At 43.0% G+C, this 19,022-nt stretch overlaps 1 protein-coding gene across 1 annotated transcript; it reads right to left on the minus strand.

Moving 5' to 3' along the window:
• Positions 1-5,143: 5,143 nt before the first annotated feature.
• LOC308660442 (vomeronasal type-2 receptor 26-like) lies at positions 5,144-16,483 on the minus strand (the record flags this gene model as incomplete). The annotated part of the gene is made up of 5 exons (XM_081314818.1): positions 5,144-6,048; positions 7,636-7,765; positions 8,662-8,880; positions 13,260-13,551; positions 16,476-16,483. 5 exons carry the CDS (start codon positions 16,481-16,483, stop codon positions 5,144-5,146), a joined length of 1,554 nt encoding a protein of 517 aa, XP_081170944.1.
• Positions 16,484-19,022: the final 2,539 nt, after the last annotated feature.

Consider the following 19,022-nt stretch of genomic DNA (forward strand, 5'->3'; position numbering starts at 1 on the left):
GACGGTCCGAATGCAGGTCCGAATGCAGCTGTAGAACTTTGGCCTCAGAAGAAGTGGCCCTGCTGGGTGGGGCTGTCAGTACCAGAGGTGAGGTAAGGCGTACCCTGAAAATAAGACATAGTGCCACTTTTGGAGGCAAAAAAAAGAGAGACCTGTTTTACTTTCGGGGAAACATGGTAGGTGTCCTGGTGGATCAGCATTTAAATATGAATCAGCAGTGTGCTGTAGCTGCTAAAAAAGCCAGTGCAATCCTAGGTTGCCTCAAACAGAGGGATCAAGATCATGGGAAGTGATAGCATCACTCTATATTACACTGGCCACACATGGAATAGAATGCTGATAACTCTCTTTTAGTCTGAATTCAGAGGCCTCAAAGAGCTTTTTAAACTCAAGAATTCTATAGGAATTGATGCCCACCAGACAGAGAAGAACAGGTTCCATTTGAAAGATCGTATGCAACAAGGCAATCATTCAGGGCTGTGCTTCCAACCAAGGATTGCCTGTCCGTGTGGTCACTGCCCAGGCTTTGTAAAATAAACAGATGGGTGTGGAAGGCATTAACAAAAGCTGGGTGTGACATATTTCACAAGGATTAAATTAAGCACAATTGCTTCCCTAAGCTGACCCCAATCTTGCTCTGTAATATCCAGCTTACAGGCAGTCCTCAACTTACAACAGTTCATTATTTAGTCATTGTTCGAAGTTACAATGGCACTGAAGAAAAGTGACTTAGGATCACTTTTTCACACTTAACAACCCTTGCAGCAAACCCATGGTCACATGATCAAAATTCAGAGCCTTGGCAACTGGGGTACATGTTTATGATGGTTGCAATATCCCATGATCATCTTTTTTTTTTGACCTTCTGACAAGCAGTCAATGGGGGAAGCCAGATTCACTTAACAACTCTGTTAACTCATTTAACAACTGTGGTGATTCACTTAACAACAGTAGCAAGAAAGATCGTAAAATGGGGCAAAACTCATTTAAATGCCTCACTTAACAACAGACAGGTTGGGCTCAGTTGTGGTCATGAGTCAAGGACTACCTTTATTTCTCTAGCCTTGAGACAGACCTCTTAGAAAGAGATTCCCACCCTGGGGAGCATCAGGAGAAAATTCCTATATTGCCTGGGCCTGACTGGGCAGAGGCTGTCATGTAAAAGCAGCTTCAGCTGTCTCCTGATGTTCTACAGCTAATCTGATGTTCAACAGCTGCTCATTCATATTTATGGATGACCCCAAACTGGGTGGAATTGAAAGAGGGGTCAGGGAAGCCGTCAAAACTGAACAACCCTCTCTCAACAGAGGATGGGGGGATATGACATCATCTCCAGTCTACAACGCTGTCCTTTCAGCAGTTCCAAGAAGGCTCCACACCCATTTGCACCACTCAGGTGACCCTGAGGACACAGATAAATTTCCAGATAGTTTCAATGAATCTCTAAAAGGATGCAAATGACCAGCTGTCTGCAAGGAGTGTAAATCTTTCCATTCCCCACCATCCAGTCAGAGCTGAAGAAGCTTCTTGGAATGAGGAGTGAAATGTCTTCAAAGAAAAACAAGAAAGCCCAGGTGCCTCGTTGAAAAAAGCACCTTTGGGACATCCTGTACTTTTCCCTTCTGCAGCCACTGGAGACATCACAGCAGGTGAAAGATGCCTGTTGGTAGGTTGCCACCATCTCAAAGAGCCTTTGGTCCCCTTTGAACAACCAGCCCGGTTATCCACTTCTGACTCAGCTTTGAAGTGTGACTTCACTCAGCTGCTGTATTGTGACTCTTTCAAGAGGCCATTTCTTATCTGAACTCTCCGCCCTGCTCTCCTCCAGATGTGAAAACCTACCTTGCCTGCAGAATTTTAGGAGTTGCAAGTACAACTACAAGAGGCCCCATCCAACAAAATGACATTTAATGTGGAGAAAAGCACACCTGGGCAGAAAAACCAAGTACAGATTAGATGAAACCTGGCTCAGAAAGAGTAACTGTGAGAGGGACCTTGCAGTCCTAGTGGATAATCATTTAAATATGAGCCAGCCATGTGCAGCAGCAGCCAAAAAAGCTAATATAATCCTTGGTTATATAAACAGAAACATAGAATCCAAATCACATGTAGTATTAGTACCACTTTAAAAAAACCTTAGTAAGGCCTGGAATCCTGCATCCAGTTTTGGTCACCACAAAAAAGATGTTGAGACTTTTGAATTAGTACAAAGAAGAGCAACTAAGATGATTAAAGGCCTGGAGACTAAAACATACGAAGAATGGTTGCAGGAATTGGGTTTGGCTACTCGAAACAAAAGAAGAAATAGGGGTGAGATGATAGCAGAATTCCAGTATTTGAGGAGGGAGTCAATTTATTTTCCAAAACACCAGACGGCAAGACAAGAAACAACAGAAGGAACCTCCCGTATAGATTACTGCAATGCTCTCTACATGGGGCTGCCCTTAAACATCACCCGGAGGCTTCAGCTGGTGCAGACTGCGGCTGCACGGGTAGTGATGGGAGCATCCCGATACTCCCATATTACACCCCTCCTGCGTGAGCTGCATTGGTTACCGGTTGCCCTCCGGGTGAGATTTAAGGTGCTGGTACTTACCTTTAAAGCCCTACATGGCTTAGGCCCGGGATATTTGCAGGACCGTCTGCTGCCAGGAACGAATTCCCATCGCCCAGTACGCTCACACAGAGAAGGCCTCCTCAGGGTACCGTCGGCCAGACAATGTCGGCTTGCGACCCCCAGAGGGAGGGCCTTCTCTGTGGGAACCAGCTCTCCCATGAGCTTCAGATGGCCCAAGATCTCCGGTCCTTTCGCCGCGGCCTCAAAACACTCCTTTTCCACCTGGCTGACCTGGACTGACAGGGATTTTAATTATGTTTTTTAATTTTTTTTAACTCTAATTTTTAATTTATTTTAATTTTAATTTATTGTACAGAGGCCTTTAATTTTAATTTTATCTTAACTTCTGTATTTATTGTATGTTATTGTTGTTAGCTGCCCTGAGTCCTTCGGGAGATAGGGCGGGATATAAGTCCTATTAATAAATAAATAAATAAATAATCAAGGAGAGAAGCAACCTGGAATTAAGGAGCAGTGGCGTAGCGTGGGGGGTGCAGGGGGGGCCAGCTGCACCGGGCGCAACATCTGGGGGGGCGCTCGCACTCGCAGCTCTCTGCCCCTGCCTGGCTCACTCACTCTCTCTCACTGCAGTGCTGGCTGTGCGAATCCGATCCGAGCCGCCGGGTCGCCGCCCACTGTGGAGGGGGGGGCAGGTGTGCGGGTGCGGTGCGGAGAGAGAGTGAGGGACTATCTGGGGGAGGGACAGTGCAGACTCGAGTGCTAAAATCCACGGATTAGGGGGCGCAAATTACTTGCCTTGCCCCGGGTGCTGACAACCCACGCTACGCCACTGTTAAGGAGTGACTTCCTAAGAGTGAGGACAATGAACCAATGGAACAGCTTGCCTCCAGAAGTTGTGGGGGCGTCATCACTGGAGATTTAAGAAGAGACAACCATCTGGAATATCCCTGATGGGATCTGGATGCCTGAGAGATCATCTCTGGGATTTACAAGGACGCCATAAGTTTGGCCAAAGCTTTGTTCAGAATCATGAGAAAAAGCATTGCCTCTTTGCAATGCAAGTTCTGCACTTCTCGCACGGGCAAACAGTATCAGGACACACATGCAAAAGGGCAGGGGGTGGATTGCAACAGAGCATGGCCTGTTTGTCACCTGCCCTCCTCCTATATATCCATGAAAACAATATCCCCAAGTTTAGCACTTAATTACGCTGCCCAACTGAACCAAGTAGACATTTTGTGAGAATTCACGACACTGGTCCAGCCATTAGTGAAGGCTTTGAAACTGAATTTCTGCAAGGGATAGAACCTGGGTGCTGAAATGACCCTTCTCTGGGTTCACACGGGACCCCGAACTGAAAGAAACCTGAGCAGAGGTGACCCCACTGCCCCGAGACCCCAAATCTGGGAAGAAAAACAAAGCTCAGCTGGGGACAGTGACTCGCTTTTGCTCCAGCAGGTTGGGCGAATGAAGGATAGGTGGGGGAAGGGTTACTCCCTGCTATTCATCTGCAATAGCATTCTCTTGGTGAGCTGGAGATTGACAAAGCTGTTTTCCTACTCTGCCTTCTAGCCCAGCTCATTGTGTCCTCATTCTGCCTTCTGAGTTACTCCATACTTTTTATCCCATCTGCAAGAGAGAAACAAAGACATTGCCTCCTTTTGGCCCTGCTTGATGGGAATCCATTGGAAAGTAAAAATCTCTGGTGAATATGGAACTGAGAGAGGCCATTTGATGGAAAGGGAGATAGTATCATCGGCATACAAATTGTATGTTATTCAAGACTGGTGGTTCTGCTCAAAGTCAGTCATGCGTTGGCAATTACTCATTGGACTACTGCAATGTTCTCCCCTTGGGGCTAGCCTTGAAGACCCCTTGAAAACTACAGCTGGTCCAAAATGAAGTGATGCTCACAATATTGGGCATTTCTAAGTTTGTCCACATTATACTTCTGTTGCATGAGCTACACTAGGTCTCAGGTTCCTTTGAGGTACAATTCAATGTGCTAGGTATCTCCTTAAAACCACTACATGTCACAGTGTTGTAGAAAGAAGAGACTCACGCCAGCTCTTCAGGAAAGGAAAGGTTTATTGTGCAAGATCAGAAGGCTTAAACAAAGCAAAAGATCTGAACCCCGAAGGGCTCATGAGCAGACATATTTATACACCTCTAATTCCTAGTTATACATTGTTCTACATTGTTACTTACAAGGTTACATCCTGCACATTCTTATCAGACAACAGTTTACAAAAGAAAATTACATGCAGTACGTATAGTTTCACAGACAGGATATGGTTATCCCAATCATCATCTGCCTTAAGGACAAGAATATGTTTGCTTAAACAAGGACTTTAGTACATTCCTCTTTAAGACAGTCACCGGAAAATACGGGCAGTTACGCTAACAGGATTATGGTTTCCTTGATAAGCGTCTGTTCTAAGGACTAGAATACATTTGTTTCACAATTATTTTAGTACGTTTCCTCTTCAACAGGGCTGGGTGATTTGCAGGTGTCTACTGACTTATCTCAAAGAAGAATCTAAATGCAGCCAATCCCTGCATTGGTTAGATATTCTTGTTTCTTGTTATATTTTCTCTGCAGTTCAGACTGGGCCTCAGTAGGATAATGTAGCATTTGGGGAAAAAGATAAAAGCCAAAAGAGCAGCTCCAGAAGCCAAAATGGAGAAGATCTCAACGGCCACCATGGACTTCCCTTTGGTGCTGAGATAGGTGGGGATGAAAGTGATCCAAACACTGCAAAAGACCAGCATGCTAAAAGTAATGAATTTGGCTTCATTAAAACTGTCAGGCAATTTTCTAGCTAGAAATGCCATTGTGAAACTTATGAGGGCCAAAAAACCCAGGTAGGCAAGGACAGTGTAAAACATTAATGCTGAGCCTTCATTGCATTCTAAGATAATCTCTCCAAACAAGGAACGGAAGTCCATGTTAGGGAATGGTGGAAAGGTTACCAGCCAGGTGGTACAAAGAAGTGCTTGGACCAGAGGACAGGCTATGACAATGCAGTTGGTCAGTGGTTTCCCTAAGAGTTTTCTTGTCCTGTTCCCTGGCTTGGTGGCCATGAAGGCCAGCACCACCATGACAGTTTTTGCCAACACAGAGGAAACCGCAAGAGAAAAGAGAATGGCAAAGGCAGATTGTTGGAAGAGACAGGTGAACCTTCCTGGTTGACCAATGAAAAGGAAGGAGCAGAGGAAGCAGAGCAGGAGGGAGACCAAGAGGATGTAGGTGAGATCTCGGTTGTTGGCCTTGACGATTGGTGTGTCATGATGTTTATAGAAAATAATCAAGACTGTATATGTTATCATAGAGAGAAAAAGAGCAAGAAAAACTAAAATGTATCCCAGGGCCTCTTGATAAGTGAGGAAGTGGATCTTCTTGGCAATGCATTGGTTGTTGTCCTTGTTGGGATATTGATCGTCTGGGCAGGGTTCACAGTGAGCAGCATCTGAAATGAAGAATCGTTCTTTAAGGATCTCAGGGGGGGGGGGGTGTCTGCCATGAGCATTATCCTTCCCACAGAGATGATATGGCTGTCCTCTTTCTGCTGTGGCCAACCCACAAAAGGAGTCATGAAAGGAACCACTGGACAATTTAGGGGGCATAAAAAATGGGCTAATCATCCTTTGTCGTGATGATCCTTGGGATAGGTTAGTAAGAGAGAAGGATTTCTTCAGCTCCAGCTTCCTGATCAATCACTGGGAATTTCCACGATTACTGTGGCTCTTAATCTGAGACTGCCAACTGTTTCTTCCCCCACTTTATACTGGAAACCCCAGAACATTGATAGATCTCTTAGAGAGGAATGCTGCTGTTTTGTTTAGGTGTATATTATATGCTAGTTATCCTTGCCTTAAACTCTCTGCTTTGTACTTCAGATCTCCCTCAGACGTTTCTTGCAGGGATAGGTTCACAGACATAGGTAGACAAAGATATAGATTGAGGGGCCCTTTGTGCTCTCTGAGCATGGTGGTTTTCTTGCCTGAAATGGTATAGGGTTTCCTGCCTGAGCAGGGGGTTGGACTAGATGACCTCCAAGGTCCCTTCCAACTTTATATTATTATTATTATTATTATTATTATTATTATTATTATTATTATTATTATTATTATTATTATTATTATGAGGGACGCGGTGGCTCAGTGGGTTAGGATGCTGAGCTTGTCGATCAGAAGGTCGGCTGTTTGGCGGGTCGAATCCCGAGTGCCGCGTAAGAGAGTGAGCGCCTGTTACTCGTCCCAGCTTCTGCCCACCTAGCAGTTCGAAAGCACGTAAAAATGCAAGTAGAAAAATAGGGACCACTACGGTGGGAAGGTAACAGCGTTCCGTGCGCCTTTGGCGTCTAGTCATGCCGGCCACATGACCACGGAGACGTCCTTGGACAAACGCTGGCTCTTCGGCTATGAAACGGAGATGAGCACCGGCCCCTAGAGTCGGAAACGACTAGCACGCATGTGCGGGGGAACCTTTACCTTTACCTTTACCTATTATTATTATTATTATTATTATTATTATTATTATTATTATTATTATTATTATTATATGTTTCATTATCCAACTAGATAACATCTTCATCAGTGTTAGGATTACTAGCACTGTGGATGTTACCTAGACTGGGTAATTAAACATCTGCAAGAAAATAACCAAGACCCTCATTTCAACCCTGTGCTACAAATATTATCCTTTATTGATTGATATAAATTCTCTAACAGGTCTATTTTCTGTAAAATTGATAGTGCCGGCAGAAGAAGCACATCCTAAATAATAAAAAAAAATTGAAACTTTAACTGCACACCCCACTCTTTCGGGAAAAGGTTGGATGTTGGTTTGCCCGATTGGATGTTACAGTAGGAGTGGAAATGCAACTCGGGGAATCATAAATTGTGCCCTGAAACTACCATGCATTAAGTTTCTATGGATCAGGAAGTATGAGTGCATGCCAATCTTACCAAAAAGGACAAGAATGCCAAAAAATATTTTGTTCTATTGAATGCCTTCCTTGATCTGGAAGATCTACGTTTGAAATCAGCTCTACCTGTCTGATTAGAAATGGTCCCTTCTGGACAAGTGTCACATTGGTAGCAACAAACTGTTTTACTCTCTGGAACCCTTTTCCTTTCTCCAGCCTGGCACCTCTTCATGCCACACCTGGCAAAGGGCTTCTTCTAAGAAAGAAAAGAAAAATGTTTGAGATTGCCTAAGCAATAAACATCCTTCATTAACTCATTTCCACATTCCTATTTCCATTCCATTTTCCTATTTCTTTCTATAAGGTAAAGGTAAAGGTTCCCCCGCACATGCGTGCTAGTCGTTTCCGACTCTAGGGGCCGATGCTCATCTCTGTTTCAAAGCTGAAGAGCCAGCGCTTGTCTGAGGACGTCTACATGGTCATGTGGCCGGCATGACTGGACGCCAAAGGCGCACGGAACGCTGTTACCTTCCCACCGGAGTGGTCCCTATTTTTCTACTTGCATTTTTACGTGCTTTCGAACTGCTAGGTTGGCAGAAGCTGGGACGAGTAACAGGCGCTCACTCTGCTACGCGGCACTCGGGATTCGACCCGCCAGACTGACAACCTTCTGATCCACTGAGCCACCGTGTCCCTTACTCTTTCTATAGTATGTCACCAAATGAAATGGTTCACCACTGTCTGCCAGAAACCAGGAACAGCTCCTGGAGGATTCAGGCACTTCCAACCCACCAATGGATGCTGGAGATTGGAACTGGGATCTTGGGTTGCAAAGTTAGACTCATGACATTGAGCTACAGCTTTTCTAAAACAAAGAATCATGAGGATCCAACTGAATGGGAAGCGTCTAGGGAACTCATTGCTGCATCTCCTAACTACATCCTGGCTTTCAAGCAGACATTCTTCCCAATCCCAACCACTTGTGGTTTGACACAAATCAGACCTAAATTCTGCTACATGCAAAGCAAGTTATTCACCAAATGACTTCATATTTTCTCACTTCATATTTTTTTTCAAGTTAGAAGGATGTTATACATCCCGGAGGAGAGAATGAATCTATTTCTGAACTTACAACATTTCCTTGCAGCTCACCTTTGTGGCCCAGACAATGGCATCAGAGTTTATGGTGAAATCCTTGCCAGAGGGAGCCCTAGGATCTATTTTCCCAACTTTCATGGGGACAAAAGATTTATTGAGGAGGAAAACCCAGTTGAGAATATCAAAATGAGCAGAACCCAGTGCATTTTCTGAGAAAGAGACTTTGTCTCCAGCACTGTTGTTGAACTGAACAGTCCTCAAATAGTAAAGAATCTGAAAGAAAAGAAATCTTCAGAAATTGGAAAAATTGGCTGAAAGCTACGCATGAAGTATCATGTCTTCTATCATTCTTTGCTTTGGTGCTGCAGTGGTTAGAATGCAGTACTGCAGGCTACTTCTGCTGACTGCCGGATGTTGGCAGTTTGATTCTCATCAGTTCAAGGTCGATTCAGCCTTCCTTCCTTCCAAGGTTGGTAAAATGAGGACCCAATATACTGATTCTGTAAACTGCTTAGAGAGGGCTGTAAAGCACTGTGAAGCGTATATAAGTCTAAGTGGTATTGCTGTTGCTATTACTTTGTTGGCAATCATCTTAAGACATTTATTATTTATTTATTTATTTATTTATTTATTTATTTATTTATTTATTTATTTATTTATTTATTTATTTATTTATTTATTTATTTATTTATTTATTTATTTATTTATTTTTGGGACTTATATGCCGCCCTATCTCCCGAAGGACTCAGGGCGGCTAACAACAATACAAAACAACAATACAAAAAATAAAAAAGAATTAAATAACAGCCCCAAAATAAATTAACTACACAGTTAAAAATTAAAACATATTTAAAAACCCATCTTTCAATCCAGGTCAGCCTGATGGAAGAGGAAAGTTTTGAGGTCGCGGCGAAAGGACCGGAGGTCCGAGGCCATCCGAAGCTCAAGGGGGAGTTGGTTCCAAAGGGCTGGTGCTCCCACAGAGAAGACCCTCCCCCTGGGGGTCGCCAGCCGACATTGTCTGGCCGATGGCACCCTGAGAAGGCCCTCTCTGTGTGAGCGCACTGGGCGATGGGAAGTCATCCCCGGCAGCAGACGGTCCTGCAAATATCCCAGGCCTAAGCCATGTAGGGCTTTAAAGGTAAGTACCAGCACCTTAAATCTCGCCCGGAAGACAACTGGTAGTCAATGCAGCTCACGCAGGAGGGGTGTAATATGGGAGTATCAGGATGCTCCTATCACTACCCGCGCGGCCGCATTCTGCACCAGCTGAAGCCTCCAGGTGGTCTTCAAGGGCAGCCCCATGTAGAGAGCATTGCAGTAATCTATCCAAGAGGTAACGAGTGCATGCGTGACCGTACGTAGGGCATCTCAGTCCAGATAGGGGCGCAACTGGTGCACCAGGCGAACCTGGGCAAATGGGGGTATGTCTAAGAACCTAGAGGAGTTGCATTGATGAGTTCCAGTCAATCAGGAGTAATATCAAAATTTTGACTTCTCCTCCATGAAAGAGAGAGCATTATCATCGGACCTTTTCATCATGGCTTCTTCTACTCTAGTTTTACCAGAATGATCCCTCATACAAAGATCTTAATGCCACACTCCAAATTTCATCCCATAGTTTTGCTCCTGTGATACCTGACTACATGCATTTTTAAATGTTTCCCTTGGCTCCAGGTATTGTAAATGACAGGTGCATTTTAGGAGTGATCAATTTCTATCACAACCACGTAAAATCACACTAACGTTCTCTAACTCCTAGTCAAAGAGAGCAGAATGCAGGAACCAGGTCTGGGCAGGTGAAGCCACGTGGAATGAACCAACTGCTGTGATTTGTCACGTCACCATCCAGAGAGATTTTAACCTTTATCCTTTGATGCAAAAAAATGTCTGATGAATTTCAAACCAGGAACCTGTTAGGATCACTTTGAGATCTACTATGTATGGTGAGGCTGACAGAGGCTTTTTTCACACAACAAGCTGAAGAAATGAGGTAAGGTCACACAAGATGATAAGTGATAGAAACATAAACCAAAGTTAAAATGAATAGAGTCAAGGGTGTTCTTACAGGTGGGATTCAGGCTATGTACTGAGGGAAACGGAGGTAGTGTCAACATCCAGCTCAAGAATCTAAATAAAACTCTTAAGTTCATTCTGTTTCTGAAAATGTCACTGTTTATTGAATACACTGCATAGTTTTGTCAAAGCAAAACTAACTCTGAGGTTCCAAACCCAATTCATAGATCTAATAATAGTTTGCCCAGCCAAACCCCCAAAGTCTTATGTAACCCATATCAACAAGTCCACTTTGTTATGGGAACCGCCTGCTTCAAATCCACACTTCTGATGTCCTTCAAGTTCTCAGAGTCTGCAGCTGAATTGAAGAACTTTCATTTTTCCATTTACCCACTTGAGAGTAACACTCCCGCCCCCTAATCTAAAGTCAAGTTGAAACATAGATACATATACTGTGTTTTCCCAAAAATAAGACCCAGTCTTCTTTTTTTATTGGCCTCGAAAAGAGTTATTAGGTCTTATTTTCAGGGGGTGTCTTTTCCACTCACCTGACAGCCCCACCCATTTCTTCTGCAACCAAAGGACCAGCTTCATTCTGTGGCTGAGAATGGAGCTCCAGCCTGCATTTTGCCATCAGAGGCCTTCTGAAGAGAACTGTGCAGCTGAATCCATAGCTCGGTTCTCAGCTGCAGAGTCCTTCCAGAAAGGCCTGTACCTACGAAATGCATGCTGGGGGATGCCACATAAGAAGTGGGCTGACAAGGCGAGACATGTGTCCATCCATGGGAGACCTGGCTGCAATGGTAAGTGGGTGCAGAGCACGTGGGGGCACCTCTACCCCCCCACCCCTACACTAGCTTGATTTTTAGGGATGCGTCTTGTCCCAAAGCTAGGGCTTATTTTGGGAGTAGGGCTTATATTAGGCCTACCCAAAATCAAACTGGGTCTTATTTTTAGGGTAGGTCTTACTTTTAGGAAAACACGGAATCTGCCAATGTTTCATCCTTGACAGGTTGTTCCGCAAATATGCCCACTAACACTTCAATTGACCTCTTGAAGCATCTCACACAAATGCACGAATATTGCCATTTTTCTCTTGAAGGAAAAGTCCTCTTTCTGATGTCCACTTCTTGAAACCTAAGAAACCACTAAGACTTTTTAGTATTTTATAGGAAAATCTTTCCTCTATGGATCTTATGGACAACTGGTTTGGTTTACTACTCTTTTCTCCCCTCTATCTCTTTTCAACAAAACCATGCACTTAATTCATATCATAGTTTGCAAATAATTGCCTATTTACTCTGTACTGAGTTGCATTCACATGTTAGCATGTGGACATTTAATCAGCCATTGAAGAAAAGCATGTGGGAAGCTTCCTGTCTAAAGATTTGAGGACTGGATAAAAAGTCATACAAATTACCTGCCATGACCAGACTTTTGAGATCCTCTTTCCAAGCCTCATCAGGGCTGGTTGTGGTCCTGAACAATACATTGCATGCAATGCATGTGCCAGAGCATAAATGGCATTGTAGATATTGTAACTTTCACCTGTCATGCCTATTTCAAATACATACGTTGGCAGATTCTGTAAATTCTCCTTTCCGGTGCATGCTTTTTGCTGGTGTGGAACAATTTCATCTGGTTTGTAGAATTTGCATTCAAAGACCCTTTCCCACCATTGCGGGAGAAAGACGTCCTCTTGTGGGTTCAGAGGGTCTAAAGACAGGACGAAATGACGGAATTCTGAGATATCCCCAGTGTGGTCTCTAAAATGCAAAGCTCCATGGAAGGGATTTATATCTTTCAATAGGTCTTGGGATCCCACCATACTAACTTTCCAATGGGAGGTTAAGACCCAAACTTTGCAAAATGATGTTTTTGTCAATTGTTCATGAACATTCATTACCACCAGTACATTTGTAATACTACTGGAGTCACCAAAGACAATAATCACTTCAGCTTTAGACCAGGTCTTGAAAATATGAAGAAATTTCAACTTTGTATAAATGAGAAAATCCAATTTCAACTTTTCAGTGAAGGCCAGACAGATCTCCTTTTTCTCGAGCATTGGCGTCAGAGTTGAAATAAAATGTTCTCCATCATCACCTTCAGGAGCCAAAAGCCCAACCCAGTTCCACTGGAAATACAGAAGCAGCTGGACCAAACCCACATATTGAGGAAATTCCTTGGGATTAATACGGAGGAAGGAAGGATAAACTGTTCTCTCTCCCTGTGAGAACTCAAAGCCAACACCAAGCTGGAGAAAATGAGAATCTTCTTTCAAAGATAATGTAAAGGTTGATGTTGCCTTTAGGGGGTCAACATTGTGTGGCTTTTGCCCCGACCATCAGGCTGGATCACTTTGAATGGCAAGTTGAAGCTTCTTTCCCTCTTAAGAAGAGCCATCAGTTACACTTTTTGACTGGTTGTGATATATCAGAAGATGAGAAGAAACCATCAATCTGATTCAGAGAATAAATAGTACTAAAAGGATGGCTACCCTTTTATCAGATATAAACTAAGAGTCTCCAACTCATGATGTGCCCCCCAAAACTACCTTTAGTTTCATCGTTGGTTTCTCTATGTGCTTCTGATCTTTGTCTACTCCATAATTGTATCTAAAGAGGCCTCCTTACCTGTGGGACCTTGAAGATGCTGAAGATGCAGGCCATCTGCCTTGAGGATTTGGAGCTCAGACCTCCAATGACAGAGAACAGAGTGTCCTGCCTGTCACATTGATAACCTGGAACCGTTCGGCCTCGTGTGGAGAGCAAGGAGAGGCTGATTAAGGAAATCTTCCTCTCAGTCTGGTGATTGTCATAGATGAGGAAGCCAATTGTGATGTTGGGAAGGAGAACCATATCCTTGTTCACCTCTGTGACTGCAAACACCAAGGCCAGGATCTGCTGGTATTTCTTGGGCCTGATTCTATAGTGAGAAAAAATAATTGGGAAACATTACTGAGAAAATCACAAATGCTGTTGGAGTTTGGTTTGGTCTTTTGTGACATTCTTCTGACCAAACTCCCAAGTTTCATTGGGAATGGATTTTTTAAAGGATCTTCTTTAATTAAACTGTCCATTCAAATCACAGATCATTTTATGCACTTCTATTATCCCTCCCTTCCTCCCTTTGCTGTGGTGACTGTAATCCTTCCTAATTTTTCCTCTAGCAGTTATACATTTTGTTCTCTCTTGGATAAGTTTCTTCAGGACAGGTAACCATTGCACAAAAGTCCAGTGGTAGTCACAGTGTAGATTTCCTAAAAGCCATTGTTCATGAGCACTGCTGGTTCCATAACTGAGTTTTGCTTTTGTGTTTTTTAATTATTTTATTTTTTATTTTATTTACAACCCATGTTGTTTCCAACAACTCATATCTTGCACTGTAAAAGATTGTGTTTGTATTTGACTTATCCACCATGACTTTCTATTCAAATTACTGTCATAGGCCAATGAAAAGACAGACCAGCACAATTTGTAATGTGTTCTCCCTCCTCACTTTTTATGCTTCATCACTTTCATCAGGAGGTATTCTAGATTTAGAAAGATTAAGAATTCTATCCACTTTTATGAGCTTGGTTCTTTATTTAAAAAAAATACAAAGATTTACTCTAGGGCATTGCAAACATCATCAGGACTAGTATTTCTAAAACAAAGTCCCTGAATCCCCAAGAAAGAAAGCATTCATCTACGTCTTTGAACTCCGGGTGAAACTTACACAATTGATAAACGATGTTGGAATGGGTCTTTATGAAAGCGTAGGCTGTCGAAGGATAAAACAGTGGTTGCCAGGGGCAAATTCCCACCAATAATGAGATCACCAGGCCTGTAATAGTCCTCCAGAATCTGCAAAGATGTTGTCAACACACATATGGTTTGCATCCTCTTTGCAGTAGTTGGAGGCAGGAACCAGAGGAGCAGAAGGAGGAGGAGAAGCAGCCCAATCATTCTTATTGCTCCACTTCCCTCCTACATCATATGTCGAGGTTTATGGAGAAGCCAAGTTGCAGATAGCCCTTGAAATCTCAGCAGAGCTTTAACCCAAGAGGGACAGGCCATCCCAACTGGATGACTTTGTGACAAATCTTTATCACCCATGTTTCCCCTTATATCTGTCTGAGCTGGGACCAAAGTTGAATCTCATCAAACCCAGGAGTTAGCTTTTTGCAAGACAAGGCGAGATGCCATGTCCTGCCCCATTGGGAGAGGTCTAAGGATATTTTTTAAAGCAGGTTTTATCTTGGAAGTTCTTTGTGAGTAGAAACCCACAGGGGACACATTTACGGTTGTGCTGATAATTGCAAAGAAAAGCAAATGTCCTACTCAATTACTACTAGATATGTTTGCACAGCAGAAACTGAAAAAACATGTTTGTGTCTCAAGTCCACGGAGATGGACTTGAGAATGAAGGTGAAGTTGGATATTTGACTTATATGTAACTGAGCCCCTGCAGACAAGATGGAGTTTTGATAGAGAAATTCAGTAGTGAAAAAAGTAAGGTTCTACATTTAGTCAAGAAAAACCAAATGCACAGTTATAGTATAGGAGAGGGGTGTCAAACTCAATTTCATTGAGGGCCCCATCAGCATGGCGGTTGCCCTCAGGGGGCCGGGTGGGTGTGGCCTGGCTGGGCGTGGCCTACTGGGTGGGCGTGGCTAGAGTGCGTATGGCCTACTGGGTGGGCGTGGCCAGCTCTACATTGTTGGCATCAAGGGTGCCTATGGGGGCCTGGGCAGGAGTGGGACAGAGCTGAGGGTGTCTGGCAGAAGGAGGGTCTCTGGACTGGGGCCAAGGCAGTGGGGGCCGTTCCCTCACTGTTTCCAAGATGGCTTCACGGGCCACATGAAACCACTTCGCGGGCCGGATCCGGCCCCCGGGCCTTGTGTTTGACATGTCTGGTATAGGAGGTACCTTGCTCAACAGTAGTAACTGTGAGAGGGATCTCTGAGTCCTAGTAGACAATCACTTCAATATGAGCCAGCAGTGTGCTGCAGCTGCCAAAAAAGCCAACACAGTGCTAGGCTGCATTAACAGAGGGATAGAATCAAGATCACATGAAGTGGTCTTTATGAAAGCGTAGGCTGTCGAAGTTGTTATCACATTTTCCTTCGATGTTTTTTCAAATGCTGTCCATGCAAAGCTTTGGTTTTCCATCTATTTAATTTGTCATCCAGCCATTTTTCCTTATATTCTGCCTTTGTTTCTGTTATTTTTATACTGCTCTCTGTTTTCACAGCCTGCAGCAATTTTTCTGTACTTTGATTCACATAGTCATTCAAACTTTGTTTTTTTTCTTCTACAGTTTGGTGGATTTGCAATAACCCTCTGCCCCCCTATTCTTCTTGGCAGGTACAATCTGTCGATGTCACTTCGTGGAAGTAGAGCATGGTGTATATTCAAAAGTTTACACATTTTCCGGTCTAGGTTTTCCAGTTCAGACAAAGTCCAGTTGATAATTCTAGCTGGGTAGCATATGACTGGGACTACCCATGTATTAATGGCTTTAATTATGTTTCCAGCATTCAGCTTTGATTTTAAGATTTTGCAGACTCTCCTGATGTATTCCTTTTGCCTTGACTCTTTGACTTTTCCATTCAAGGTGTTATCTGCTTCCAATATGGCTAGATATTTGTACCCATCATCCTTTGCTAGTGCTTTTATAATACTTCTGTTTCCTAGTTCTATTCCTTCTATTTTTCCTCGCTGCATGGATAATATAGCACATTTTCCAAGTCCAAAGTCCATTCTGATGTCGCTGCTAAACAGTTGAACTGCATTGAGTATCAATTCAAGTTCAGTATGGCTTTTCGAGTACAGTTTTAAGTCATCCATGCATAGTAGATGGTTTACCTTGCCATGCTGGCTTGAAATGTGGTATCCCAGTTTTGTGTTTCATAAGTTTATTGTCAATGGAATTAATGCGATGTTGAATAGTAGTGGTGAAAGTGAGTCCCCTTGGAAGATTCCTCATCTGACGTTGATTTCACCAATGTTCTCCCCATTTGCTGTTAGGACTGTTTTCCATTTTTAGCATATTTGCTTTAAAATATGTACAGATATTTTTTGCTGATTCCAAAGTTTTCAAAACACGCATTAATCCAGCTGTGAGGTAATGAGTCGAATGCCTTCTTGTAATCAATCCATGCCACATCTAAGTTCATTTTCCATCGTTTTGCATTTTTGAGTACCATTTTGTCAATGAGCAGCTGATCTTTTGTTCCTCTTGATTTTTTATAATTTCCTTTTTGTTCTACAGGATACAAACTGTTTTTCATCAGATGATTGAATACTGAATTTGCCAGTATTCTTGTAAAACGTTTGAACGTTGTTGGCAGACAAGTAATTGGGCAGTAGTTGCTTGGTTCTGTGCTCTTTCCTGGGTCCTTCATTATCAAGTATGTTCGACCAGCTGTTAACCATTTTTCACTTGTGGCATTTTGAAGTATTTCATTAAGCTGAGTGGCCATGCGGTGATGGAGGCTGGTGAGGTATTTCATAATCATAATCATCATAGTAAAGTTGAAAAGGACCTTGGAGGTCATCTAGTCCAACCCCTTGCTCAGGCAGGAAACCCTATACCATTTTAGACAAATGGCTGTCCAGTCTCTTCTTAAAAACTTCCAGTGTTGGAGAATTCACAGCTTCTGGAGGCAGGTCGTTCCACTGGTTAATTGTTCTAATTGTCAGGAAGCTTCTCCTTAGTTCTAGGTTGCTTCTATCCTTGATGAGTTTCCATCCGTTGATTCTTGTCCTGCCTTCAGGCCCTTTGGAGAATAGCTTGACTCCCTCTTCTTTGGGGCAGCCCCTGAGATATTGAAACACTGCTATCATGTCACCCTCTTAGCTCGGTGCTGAAGCCAATTAATCACCAAACCCAAAATGTGGAAAACAGACTGCTATAATATCACCCCTCGTCCTCCTCTTGACATTAAACTAGACATACTCAATCCCAGCAACCGTTCCTTACAAGTTTTAGCCTCCAGTACCCTAATCATCTTTGTTGCTCTTCTCTGTACTCTTTCCAAAGTCTCAACATCTTTTTTACATCGTGGTGACCAAAACTGGATGCAGTATTCCAGGTGTGGCCTTACCAAGGCATTGTAAAGTGGTATTAGTACTTCACGTGATCTTGATTCTCTTCCTCTGTTAATGCAGCCTAGCACTGTGTTGGCCTTTTTGGCAGCTGCAGCACACTGCTGGCTCATATTTAAGTGATTGTCCACTAGGATCCGAGATCCCTCTCACAGTTACTACTATTGAGCAAGGTACCCCCTATGCTATGCCTGTACATTTGGTTTTTGTTGCCTAAATGTAGAACCTTACTTTTTTCACCATTGAATTTCATTTTGTTAGATAGTGCCCAGTGTTCGAGTCTGTCCAGATCCTCCTGTATCTTAAGCCTGTCTTCTGGAGTGTTAGCTATTCCTGCCAGCTTGGTGTCGTCTGCAAATTTGATGAGTTCCCCATCTATCCCCTCATCCAAATCGTTGATGAAGATGTTGAAGAGTACTGGGCCCAGAACAGAGCCCTGGGGCACCCCACTACACACTTCCTTCCATGTAGATGCGGTTCCATTGAGGACCACACGCTGAGTACGGCCTGTCATCCAGCTACAAATTTCAACCAGTATGCATCCAGCTCGTCCAGGCCAGGTACACTCCACTTCTTGACCTTCTTTACTTGTTTTGCAACCATATTGGTGGTTATTACAATATTCTCCATTTTGTGTCTTGTTGCTTGGTTTTGGATATCTTTGATCCAGGAGGCAGTTGTATTATGTTCCACTGGGTTTTCCCACAGTTCTTTCCAAAAGTTTAAAGTTTTTTGTTTATATGGGAAAACAGTAGTTTGGACTAGATTTTCATCACGTGACTGATAGAAGAGGTGCTGGTTTATTCTGAACTGGACATTTTCACAATATTGTTTTATTCATCCTTCATATCTTTCAATTTTCTTTGCTGTTTTTATTACACGCTGTTTTAGTTTTTCCATGATTACTGTTATTGTTTCTTTCTCCAGGTTATATTTTTTGTATAAACTATTTTTCAGCTTTTCGTTCTTTAGCTTTCCTTCTTTCAAGTATTTCAATTTGCTGACATCTGCTCGTAGTGTTTTAATTTTATTTTCAAGTCTAATTTTCCACTTCGTTGTTGTTGTTGTTACTGTTATTATTATTGTTGTTGTTGTTTATTTCAAGGACCACCAACGTTAGATCAGTCTTCTCAGAGATAAATTTCAGTTGGTTTGATGCAATTTATCCTGGAAATGTACAGTTGTTGACCCGGAATTAGGGGACAGTATAGGAAATATCAATTATGAATGTGCAGATGGTCTTACTGTTTTTGGGCTCTTGCAAAGTCCTGGATGCAGAGTCATGAAAGGCAGCAAGGAAAATAC

Source organism: Vipera berus (assembly GCF_964194415.1).
Source record: "Vipera berus genome assembly, chromosome: 1".
NCBI classification, from domain to species: Eukaryota; Metazoa; Chordata; class Lepidosauria; order Squamata; family Viperidae; genus Vipera; species Vipera berus.